Source organism: Lathamus discolor, chromosome 13, assembly GCF_037157495.1.
Source record: "Lathamus discolor isolate bLatDis1 chromosome 13, bLatDis1.hap1, whole genome shotgun sequence".
NCBI classification, from domain to species: Eukaryota; Metazoa; Chordata; class Aves; order Psittaciformes; family Psittacidae; genus Lathamus; species Lathamus discolor.
In genome coordinates, this window is record NC_088896.1 from 9,051,226 (window position 1) to 9,063,470 (window position 12,245).

The window sequence follows — 12,245 nt, forward strand, 5'->3', positions numbered from 1 at the left end:
CAGGTGCTGGCCCTGTGAGTTCTGTAGCAGTGGAGATCATCTCCCTGGGGAGCAGCAGGCAAGCAGGAGAGCTGGGACAGTATTGACAGGAGCATGGTTAACACGTAAGGAGGACATTCCTTTCCTCACCTATTGCTAAGCCTTCTGATTACACATGCCTTTAAAACAGATGTGAGCAGAAATGGAATTCTTTGGAAGTTTGGGGAAAACTTTGAAAATTTTGGTAGAAAATTTCTATTGCAACAAATCCCAGAGCATTTTACCTGTAATCAGCCAGTGTGCAGTGTGCACCAATTGACTTGTATTTTTGATTTCCCAGCTGAAAGCTGCTTAATGCCCATCAGTTTCTCCCCACTAAAGATTTCTATTCCTGTCACTGGTGTGCTCTAGGATGAAGCAGCAAGCTACAAGTTCAAGGGCCACCAGCTTCTTCATCAGCCTGACTTTGGCCAATGTATCTTTACCTCTGCTCAGGAGACAGCTGAGCAGGGTAATCCACGCACCATTTTTTAGCTCTCTATTCATAGATGAACATAGTTGACATGAACTGGTTGAAAACAGCTCTGAGGCTGAGCTTACAACTTGTTCTTTTAAACTGTTGTTCGTCTTTCTGACTTCAATTCTGTGTCCCCATATCCTATCTGAGCAAGTCTACAAGCAGCCCTGGGGATCAGAAAGGCCAGACTTCAAAGCAGTATTAGATGTATTGTGGGTGAAGATATGAAACCGTCCCACATTCCTGCTCATCAGAGCTGAATTCCACCACCACCCCCACCCCCCATACATAGAGCAAGTTGTACACAGAGCCTGTTGTCTGCTAAGAACCTATCAATCAGCTCAAGGAGTCAGGAGCAGCACAAAGTGCTAAAGCTTTTATAATTTTATTTCTTTCATCACTAAAATGACACTGTGAAAACTTGATGTGTTTTCACAGAGTATCAGGTAATCCAGCTATGGTGTTTTCTAATGCACCCGGAGTGCCATGGTGCTGCAGCACCAGAGAGCTAATAGCAGCCAGGCTTTTCCTTTACCTCCAGATGTCCTTGAAGCTGCTGGCTTATGTCAGAGATGTAATATTCTCCATCCTGCTCATTTGTGGTTCCAGCTTGTCACAGTCAACAACATGTTCCTGAAGGAGCAGTACACTGAGAGTCAGATTTTGGTGATTCTTTTGGTCTTATTTCAGCTGCTGCCAGGATTTTACATCAGTCAGAGAAAATGTGAATCTATTGAACCTCATGGATGTGCAGTGCTGGAGCAGAAGGCAAGGACTGTTATCGACAGATGGATTTGAATAGTGCACGTTAGAGGAAGTTAGTTTATGCTTGTGTCCTTGCGTGAGGACACACCTGTGCTGGACTTCCCTTTTAGTAAGTCTATTGCAGCACTGGTTCAGGATGGATGCGGGGAGCAGTAGTGCAGACTGGGAGAGCCAGGGTGCTGGCTGTAGAGCTCCTTCAGGGACATCTGCCGGCAGCGCGGCACAACACAGCGCAAGACGGGGCTTGCCAATTGCACCTTTGATTCCTAGATGCTTGGAGACAGGCAGAGATTAATTTTGCACGCATTGGTAAGGAGGAGGGGGAGACTTGGAGTGATGGGAAAGGAGGTTACCAGAAACCGTCTCTGAGTGAGGTGTAGAGGAGCTGTAAAACGCTGATGAATTTACTTTTGAGTTTACTTGGAATTCTTAGAACAACAACTCACTCTTTCCCCATCAGTTGATGGGAAATCTTAGCACTTACCTGGCATACTGTGATTCTTCACTACTTGCTCCTTTAGCCATAGCAAGTATTTTATCAATGGGAGAGGGGGAGGCCAGAGAAATTATTATTGTCTGAGGTTGCTGGAGTAGAAATAAAGTTCAGAGATTCTGTATCCCAGGACCTTGCTCCTTCTGATGGGTTATACTGCCCAGATGAGATAGTTTCAATTTGAATTGGGGTATGAAGGGTGGAATCTGACACATTTAGAGCTGGTGCTAAAATGACAGCTATCTGCTGACCTCACAAGACTGCTCCTGTTTTGTGCCAATATTTAGTCTCACAGGATGGTGGGTAGGACTTTCACACACACTTCAGTGGGACTTTCACACCTACTTCAGTGAGTAAAGAGCTCAAAGTCTGTTTACATAGATCCAAGCTCAGCTCAATTGCTTTGGAAACCTCACCCACTGGCTTTACCCAAAGTGGATCTGGAGGATATGGATGTAGTTCAACACCGGCAACCTCTGGAGGTAAGCTGGGATCTGGAGAGCAAAAGCCAGCACCTCTGGGGTTTCAGCCTCTTTGAATATTGCTGCTGTTGTGTTTCTTTTATAGCAGTGGCTGCTCTGCAGTGCTCTGTGATACGACTCAAAAATTTCTTCCCGCAATCACTGATGCTGAGAGCTGGTTTATAAAGGAAAACAGTTCATTTTTCAGCTCTATAAAGAAAGAATCACACATAAGGCAGAAACCAAGCTTGGTTAAAAGTAAATGTATTTTTAATATCACCATTAATCATTGGCTTTTAATTGGAAAAAGCTTTCTAATGAGGTATTTGTGAAATGCCAGTAGTAATACAGAAAAATTTATGTTTCAGGGTACTTTACACCACAGAGCACAAAATATTCCCTAGGCCTGATTTAAGAAGCAAAAGTACCTTAAATTTCCAGTAAGCTTAATAGATAGGTTAGTCACTGACTGTCTTCTGACTCCCCCACAGTGTCTGTTTAGTTTGCAAATAAAGCTAGATTTATGCAGCTTTTCTTCTGCTTACACTATAATGCTACCAACACAGCCAAGTGTTAAACACAGAGCACTAAGCAATGTAATTTTCTGCCTTAAAATACTGAAGAAATGATACTTTCCCGTTAAGGGCTAGTAAAACAAAATGATATTTGCAAGGTAAGAGGCTATGGTATGTTTCCAAATATTTTTGTATCGTGCACATTCTGTATATTTTTGTTGTAACAATATTATTTGAGCGCAGAATCCATTAAATTTTTTTGCTGGTGTTTTTTTTTTTTTTGTTTGTTTGTTTGCTTTCTCTTTCTTTTTTTTCTTGATTTATATAAAATAGAGCTATTCTAGGAAGCATTTCAAAGCATTTCAAAGACAAATTTGTATGTTTGTCTACACTTAACTCAGTATTTAACAGAAGAGTGATTGGTTTCAAGCTCTGCAATGTAATCTTTTAATAATGGCATTGATAACTCTTTTTTATGTCTTTCTAAAAGTATTTGTTTAAAAGATGAAGGGGAGGGTGGCCTCTGCTTTATTTCTCCATGAGAAACAAGGATAACTGGCTCGGGACTTGTATAGAAACTGAAGTCTTTCTCACCATTTGGTAACTGCTGTGTTAGTGCAGTAGTGACCTCAGAACTGCAGGGAAGTTGGTGACCAAGTACCTTAGACTGTTTAAAATGCTTTCTTGGTGTGGAGGGTTGGGTTTTTTTAACATCAGTCTCTACTGAATGTCTTTAAATCTCAGAGCCAACACTGAGATTCTTGTCTCTTTAATCAGCGGTGGGAATAAAATATCCAGGAAGTTCTGCAGCAAACCTCCAACCTATTTAGTTATTTTGAGATAACTGAACTAAAAATCCTTCCATCAGCATGGAAGGGGAGGCTTATTTTGAAACCTATTTTGTGTTTTTGTTGGCAAACATTGGGTTAAAGTTTAACTTAAAGAAATGAAGATGCAGCTAGCAGTAGTCGCTGTCAGATTTGTTTCTCCTAAGGGGAGGTATATCATTGCTACCTCATGTGGGACTCAGCTCTTGATGTTAGTTTTCTGCACATACCTGAGCTTCCAGACACTTAAACTTCTTTATTCACTAGTTGAGGACTTTTAGCAAGAAGGTAAGGTGGGTTTGTGGGGTTTTGGCAGTTAAAACAGGATGTGTTACTGTCTGCTAGCACTATAACTTTTTCTTGCTGGCTAAAATAACTTCAGAAAGGACATAAATACTGTCAGTTTGAGGATCTCTGTGGCAGAGGAGGAGCAGAAAGCTTGCATCCTTGATACTCATGCTTGATCACACAGGCTCATAAAAGACACTATAATTTTATTCCTGCAGCTCAAATCATATTCTGTATCATAAACATTGTTCATAAGTGTTGGAAAGTGAAATACTGATTGGTTTGTATGTGCTACTGCTCTTGGGAGCAAAGAGGGGAGAAACCTCCAAACCCAAACCAGCCCCTGCTCTTTCAAACTGCAAGAGGTCTGTAGGGGTCAAATCTAAGCTTGCATTCCTAGGCCCAGGGAGCGCTGGGTTTGGTTGGGTTTGACTGTTTTGGGGGTTTTTGTTTGTTCATTTGTTGGTGTTTTGTTTTTTCTGTTGTTCCCCCCTCAAGGGTTTTAAATCAGACCCTTAGATGTACAGTAAAAATCTTTCAGGCTTGCAAATTAAGTGCACATCTCAGCATCTTGTGTCCTTTTGTGTGCTTCATCCTGAGCTTTGAACAGCTGATTGCAGGAGGAAGTGTGTAATACTCTCCAGGTATTCATGCAGCTAAACCAGCTGCTTCTGCATTATTTATTATGCTTTTCTTTAATTTCCTTTAGTTTTGTTTTTGAAAGTAGAATTTCTAATGGGATGATGCCAGTAAAAACCTGCAACTTCATGAACTACCAGGGTGTATTTCAGTGTGTGTGTGTATCTATCTGTGAGCTTCTTGAGTTTAGTAGTCAAGTAACTGAATGGCAAAGTCTCTGCAGAGCTGGCAGAAGTGAGATGATGTTAAAACAAAGGCTGCAGAAAGAAAAGTTATGTTTTTCATAATGCCAGCCATGTGCAGTGCTGAGAAAATTCAGGATAAAGAACTTGCAACAGAGAAAGCTGACTGAAGCTGTCCACATGTAATGAAGTACAAATTCAGTGGGACTGACACTGAGCAATGCACTACCTTGGAGAGGAGAAGCTGCAACAAGACTAAGCAAAGTTTTAGTTATGATTGAAAATACCTGGATTTTGATGAGTGATTTATGATCATTTACCTAGCAAACAAAACAAATCTTATTTAAGTGAGCGTAGTACAGGTCACAGCATAATTCAGGTTGTAAGGAACCTCAGATGATTTCTAGTCCAACCTCCTGCTCGGGACAGGGTCAGCTGTGAGAGGTAGTGCAGGTTGATCAGCACTTCAGACAGTTTACTCTTTAAAAATTCCAGGGATTAAGACTTGGCAAAGCAATAGTGGCTGCATCTCAGGAGCAGTTTATCACCACAGCGTTGCTCTCTGGAAATACAAAGTCCAGCACATAGAACACTGGGTCCCAAGCAGCTCTGTCCCCACTCTCCACCCGGCCCAAGACAGGACTAGTGCAACGATTTCTTATACTCCTACCAGATCATAGCTACCTGTTCTTCAACCCAACTTCTATTTTGTTGGTGTTATTTCACCACTGAGCTCTTCCCTAGCTCCTGAGCAGACAAAATACTACAGTCAGTGCTCCAACTTTGTTAAGAATGTCTAAGACCAACAAATGTGACACGTTTTCTTGAGTGGTGCTGCTATACAGACTTACGAATAAAGTATTCTCAAGGAAAAAAAAAGTTACTTCTCTGAGCTCCTACAAATGAGAGAATAAGGGGTTTGTTTTCTTTCAGACTACTTTTGTGTTCTTTGACTTGCTCATATATGTCACGCATCACCTCAGCTGTCACTGACACTAGCAGCTCCTCTGCATTGTGTGAATAAAGGGTTTTAAACAGGAGACATCAAGGTCAACATTAATTTATAACATAATGTAGGCACACTATTGAGGATTTTAATGTGGTTTATTGTAAACCTTATTATAGGTTCAAGACAGTGGTGTCACAGGAAAGCACTCAACTTCTGTCATCACAGCACAGAGCACTGGCAGAACAGTCAAACTGCATGAGCAGGACTGTTACTGTTTGAGCGAGAGTTGTCCAAATGTCTGAAGTCAGGTGTTCAAACACCTTCTACTACAAATGAAAACAATGGAGAGTTTTGCTTCTATCACATCTGCAGAAATAGTCCTTGTTTATGTGGTCACTCAGAGGCCTCAGGAATTCTGATTCCGGCTGTAGCCAAAGACTTCCTTCAAGTATTCTGCTGCCCACATGTCCTGTGATGTAGGTAAGTATTCATTGCTGAAATACAGTGAAATGTTTTAAAGTCTGAATAATTCATGTGGCAACTGAGTTTACTTGAGTTCCTGAAGAAGTTTCAATTAATATAAAGTTAATATTTGATCTGTAAAATGTTCAGGTTTAATTCTCCACAATTGAAAAACATGTATTTATGCACAGTGAGTACTGAGAACACACAAAGGTGGTCTTGATCACAACAGAAACAAGTGAAGAAGGAGATTCATCAAACAGCCTGGGGATTTAACATATCTGGCCAGTGTATACATACATACATACAAGCACATATAGATTCCTAAAGTTCTGTTCAGTCTTAAGGCAGTTCTGTTTCATACCAGTTAACAAATTGTATATCTAGTGCCAGCAGAACAAGCTGCCAATTTGAAAGTAGAATGTTAAAACCAGCTACAGACTTGATACCTGTGTTCTTTTACATAAACAAATATGATTAATTCATTTTGTATGATTTATCCAGATGTTTGTGCTTCTTCACATATTAAAACAAAAGTCCAGATCTTACTGATTAGACGCAATCATTTTAAAGATACTTAAAATATTTAAAATACCACAATGCTTGCCAGGTCAGGGGTTGCTTTTTTTGTGCAATGACTGTAAAAACCACATGTCATGATTTCCTCAGAGAAGGAGCAAGTCATTTGGAAATCTGGTAAGCACTGAAAACTGCAGGAGTTGGTATGATGTGATACATACACATTAAAAAAAGCTCATACTGCTTTCTCTAAAGAAGAGAAAAGGCAGACGAAACTGCAACTTAGATTTGACTTAGTTAATACTTTTAAATACAAATTAAAAATCCTGCAATAGTGAAACTAAGCTGCACAGATGAATTATTTATACAATGCCCTCAAACAAGTACAGAATAATTATGATAGCTTTAAGCCACTGATGTTTCCCTCATGAATTCCTCAAGGACTGTCACTACATTTCTGGCTTCTGGCATTTCTGCATGTTCCACTTTCACAATCTTCAGAAGGATGTCTCCACTGCCACAGTTCCTCAGGAACAGGTAGCACTTGAACAAGGCATAGTGGTTCATTTCAGCCTGGCGGATAAACCTCTTCAGGTTGTTAATGTCTTGTATAGCCTGGGAGAAGAGTAACAGAGCATTTTCTTATCCTTCTACATGGAAATAAATCATACTATCATGTGGAAAAGAGGAAGAAGAATAGCAGGAGAAGCAAAAAGCATTTCCAATAGGCATTTCATACTACTACTCAAGAGTCATGTAAAAATAGAGTTGTCTTTGGTACCTATTACCATTGTTATTGTAACAAAGCAAAATGTGTGGTCATCACAACTTGGTATGTCCAAACTTGTAGCAAGGGTTCCCCTATTGTGACAGATCACGTAAGAAATGGGCTTTATTTTAAATATGAGAAAACACCTTTGGAGTACTCACTGAAGAAACTTTAACGCTACTTTACAGTCTGGTCTTGTCAACTACAGTAAGCCAGTCCTCAACTTAAACATCAGAGTTAATCATTCAATGATTAATGATCATAAATAACTTAAAGCTTTGCTGCAAAAAAGGAGTATTTTCGCCCTCAGTAACTCTGGTGTCTTCAACATACATGAAGATGTACCTTCAATTTAAAGTTTTCCAAAATCTGTCGGAAGAGAAATGGATTTCCACCTTCAGCACCATTCACAAAAGCATGCATCCAGTCCTCACAGAATCTGTTGCTTCCTGTTACAGGTTCACAAACACAGAGACGAGAAAAGGTAAATGAGCTCAACATAGACTATGTTCTATGCATTCACCTGGTTTAATCACTCTCACACAACAACTGATAATAGTATACCTGGGCTGGGAAATAAGTCTTACATGTGGAAAGAAAAGCAAACATAGCTACAGTGATTATGTGAAAGTCTGTTCTGATTGTTGAATCCCGTTTTAGAACATTTGTCTATACAATAGGAAACAAAGTTTTGCAGCTTCCCAGAAATGTACAAGTCTTAATTAAATGATCTGCAAGTTAAATGCACCCTGGATTTTATTATCAACCGTTTTCAAACTAGAGTTCCAGTGTGTCTGGTAAAACAAACTGCTACCTCACAGGAAAAGCGCTGTTCTAATTTCCAGCCAGAATACAACCTTTCTGGGAATGAACCTCTGAGCTTCTGAATATCCTCAATTACTTCTAACGTCCACATCTCTCAGCAGCTGGTGGATACAAGTGAGTGAGTACCATGAAGTATTCACAGCTGTAATCTTACCTGCATTATGGAGTTGAGGCAGAAGTCCACTACAGTCTATAATCATTGACTTGTGCTGTTCCTCAGTCATGGCAATACACAAGGAGGTCATGGTGCCTTCCTGAACAAGTCCTTGGAGACTGGCAGCAGCCAGAAACCTGACAAGAAAAGCTCTTACAAACTGCTTGCTTCTCTACAGCTCCCGGACAGCAAGCTGTCATAGACAAAAGCCGAGTTACTCACAGGTTCCTTGGTCTCAAAGTATCTTTACCTGCTGATGTCTTTTTCTGTTCTTTCATCTGCATTTTTTACTTCTACAGGAGTATAACTCAAAGCCTTAAAAGAAAAAAAATAAAAAAATCAAAGTTACAGTCATTGCAGCTGGTTTTGCACTCAGAAGACATGCAGCAGTTATACTCTATTAGCTATTCCATCCAAAGCTGCCTCAGACTCAGGGACTAGAGCTAGGAGTAATTTATTTTCTGTTCCCAGTGAATTACATGAGGCACATCCACAATGTTACATCCCTTTTGGTTCAGAGGAATTACAGCAGTGACAGCTTTCTCATGCTGTTTCTAATTTTCTCATTCTAATTTCAACTTGCAGAGTACTATATCATTTAAAATGAGCTAACTATAAAAAATGACAGAAGAAATTAGTATGTGCTTCCTTAGCAATAAAGCAGAGAAAAAGTACTTCCACTGAATTAAAAAAAAAAGTAGAAGAAAAAGAATGGTTCCTCATTTACTCCTGGCTGGAAAAGCAAATGCAAAAACATTTTAAATGTGCTGGAGTCACTGAGATTGCTTCTGAACCTCTTTTAGTGATCCAGTTTGAATGCACTTACAGCATGCAACAAAAAGGCGAGTTTCTCCTGGAAGAGCTGTACCACTCTCTGAATAGGGCATATAGCATTCTCAAACCAGCTTCTCAAGTAGGGGTTAACGTAGGACTCCAAAGGTTTTTGCTGTAACAAGTTGAAATACAAAACTTTAGCTACAAATTAGATTTCTACACAAATAGAAGCCTACTAATTATTCAACCCGAGATGTTTGGATGTCAGAATCTTCTTGATTTTAAACCACAGTAAACCAAAATAATGAGTTTGACTTTTTAAGCCACACTTGATCAGCGATGAAGGGCATTTTAGGAAACAGATAAAGCTGTAATATTATGGTAATAATTTATTTGTGTAAATAGTAGTTTTCACCACTTCAAGAAAAAAAGTTAGGCCTCACCTCCAAATCAAGGTTTATCTTCAGACTTTGGATATATTTGTCCAGCTCAAGTCTGAAAGTATCTTCTTAAGGAAAATGAGATGCATCATTTAAGACCTGCATCTTTCCCTTTCAGTAATGGCTGTTATTACATTTTCAGTTACTGGAAGGTGTGCACAAATGAGCTGATTTCAAGCAGGAAACAGACAAAATGGGAACATAATTTTTACATCTCCCTCTCCACACAGATAAAGTCAAAGGTAAGGATATAGTTCTAGACCTTTCTCTGAGCCACCTAAGAAACAAACCACATATTCTGGAACAGTGATGTCTGATTCTAGTGTTGCCATTTCTAGAATATTTTCTGGTTGGAAACGACAGTAATAACAACCAACTTTATATTCCGGTATTCTATTTAGGAAAAAAAAAAGAATTATTTTGTTACAGATACATCACAATAAATACATGCAAAAAGCAGACATACGTGACTTACAGAAACAATTTTCACTGGGTAGAACTAGTGGCTCCTAGATCAAATACAGAGCTCTCAGACTTTCACTTTTTTCCTCTGTGGTGCGATCAGAGTAGTTTAAAAGGAAGGAGCAATAAACATGTAGTATTTTGTAGCATTCAAAGAGCAAATTATTTACTACAATATTTTTCTCAAAAATAATGGAAGTGCCATTGCATAAAGCTCTTATAAACAGCATCAACAGACATGGAATCAGGATTAAACCCAAGCGCAGCAGCAGATGGCAAGATACGCAATGCTGCCAGTGGTTCTTGCAGTTTCTCATTCACAAATAACATTTGAAGTTTACCTCAGCCCCACTGATGCTACATTCCCCATTCCTTCAAACAGAGCTCCTTTAGTAAGACGCTTAGAGATAAAAGTGCGCAGTTCAGTCTCTGCTTCTGCTGGTAAATTAGTATCCAGCAAGGAGAGGCTTTAAAAAAAACAAGAAGAAATCATTAGTAAAAAGCAAATGTTACCGTTCTGTTTCTCTGCTGTAAGGGGGACTATTGTGAGCTGTCTGGCTTACAGGTAACTCAGTCTGTGACTTCTGGCCCTTAGAAACATATTCAGCTGTTTGGCTGCTAGACCAGAAGTCTGGAGTCATGGTGTCAGCTGATGCTGAACTCCTCAGCAGCTATGAACAAGTCACTCTTTCTTCTTATGTTTCCCGAGTTGTAACATGGAGCAACAACTCCATTACAGAGCTTTTGGAAAGATAAGATGTCCATCTAAAACTGCTTAATACGTTTTAATTATCTTTTATCTACATGAAGACTTAATACAGAAATGTCAAGTATTAATAGGAAAGAAAACAGAGTTCAAATTCAAATATGAGTTTATGTTTAATATGTTATTTGAGCTCTGTAGTTGTGTCCAATCCCTAGGTATTCCAGAAACGAATTACCAGGGTTTCACTGAGGTTTCTCCTTTGAAGTGACTTCAACGCACTTGCTTATTTGCAATACAGCAAAGACATAAAACCGGGGTGTTACAAGCGATTATGCTGCTCTGCAGATGGGGTTTACCTGAAATCTTCGCTGGAGGGTGTCTGTGCCGCAGCACTGCTGGGACTGCCATCCCCGCCGCCTGCTCTCTGCTGCGAGGATCTGAAAATCAAGCCATCCCTTTGGTTCATTTTACAGCCTTAACACACACAACTGGTAAGAGGGGCTGCAGCAGGAAAGGTAAGGCAGGAGGGCGTTTTAAAGGGGCAGAATATCTGGACACTGAGGGATGAAAATAATCCCTTCGGGGAGGGAAATAAAGCGAATTCAAGCAGCCGGGAACTGACAAGGCCCGCAAACGGCCTCCCGTGGGCAGCCCCAGCGCGCACCCGCCCCGCCAGGCCTCGGCGGCGGCCAGCGGCACCCTCACCTGCAGCTCCGGTAGCCGTAGAGGCTGTGGTAGGTGCTGCCGTGCCGCTCCGGCCGCCGCTCCTCGCCCGCGCCGCCGCCCTCCTCGCTGCTCTCCAGCTCCCGCTCGTCACCGTCCGGCAGCGCCGGCAGCATCCCGAGCCTGTGCCGCGGAGAACGCGGGCCCTGCCGCTGCCTCCACCAGCCCCAGGGCCCGGCCGCTGCTCTCCCCGGCGGAGACTGGGCTGTGCGGGAGGAGGCGGGTGCACCGCGACGGCTGCTCCCCCGCAGTGGGTGTACCCGCGGCAGCGGGCAGGCAGCGCCCGGGCCCGGTGGAGGGAGCAAGAGCGAGTGGGGTGAGGAGCGTGGCGGGACCTGCTCACATCGTCGCTGGCAGGCTGAGCTGCGCTGCCTGGTTTGTAAAGCCTACTCTGCTTCTGCAATGCCGCTTTCCTGTTAAGCAGCACATTCGTTAGCTCAGCCTCATGACTAACAGGCTGCTCTCGCCTCCAGTCTGCGGCAGGGCCACCGCAGGAAGCTGCGGGGGTACTTGGCACATCCCAACGGGATGTACCTGCCCCCGGCCAGGCAGCGGCCGCTCCGCGTCAGTTCTAGGGGTTCTCGAGGGACCGGGCTCCCTCACACCCCTAGGCTTCCCTACCAAGGGCCAGCTATGTGGGCACGCTTAACCGCCACCAAAACACCGTGTAAAACGGCCAGCTTAGGAGACAGCGACTCCTTGCGCGCCTGATTCCGCAGGGAAAAGCCAGTTTCCCCTCCACGTTAACCACACATCCCGCAGCGCGTCCCCTGGCATAAAATGGCGCCGGGCGCCA

General features: G+C 42.0%; 1 protein-coding gene across 1 annotated transcript; it reads right to left on the reverse strand.

The window, feature by feature from the left end:
• Positions 1-5,751: 5,751 nt before the first annotated feature.
• C13H17orf75 (chromosome 13 C17orf75 homolog) lies at positions 5,752-12,238 on the reverse strand. Its single transcript, XM_065693940.1, has 10 exons — positions 11,432-12,238; positions 11,083-11,163; positions 10,362-10,487; positions 9,811-9,951; positions 9,562-9,619; positions 9,171-9,290; positions 8,595-8,659; positions 8,345-8,481; positions 7,711-7,814; positions 5,752-7,211 (listed from the first exon to the last, which is right to left on the reverse strand). Exons 1-10 carry the CDS (start codon positions 11,563-11,565, stop codon positions 7,002-7,004), a joined length of 1,176 nt encoding a protein of 391 aa, XP_065550012.1. The 5' UTR covers positions 11,566-12,238; the 3' UTR covers positions 5,752-7,001.
• Between the last annotated feature and the right edge of the window lie 7 nt (positions 12,239-12,245).

Bases quoted from the DNA above. Each gene is read 5' to 3' on its own strand.
- C13H17orf75 (XM_065693940.1), bottom strand. From the start codon at position 11,565: ATGCTGCCGGCGCTGCCGGACGGTGACGAGCGGGAGCTGGAGAGCAGC. The intron at 9,620-9,810 runs ATATCCTTACCT...TTAAGAAGATAC, and splicing joins TCAGAGAAAGGTCTAGAACT to TTTCAGACTTGAGCTGGACA. The intron at 8,660-9,170 runs GTAAGTGCATTC...TTTTCTTTTAAG, and splicing joins TCGCCTTTTTGTTGCATGCT to GCTTTGAGTTATACTCCTGT.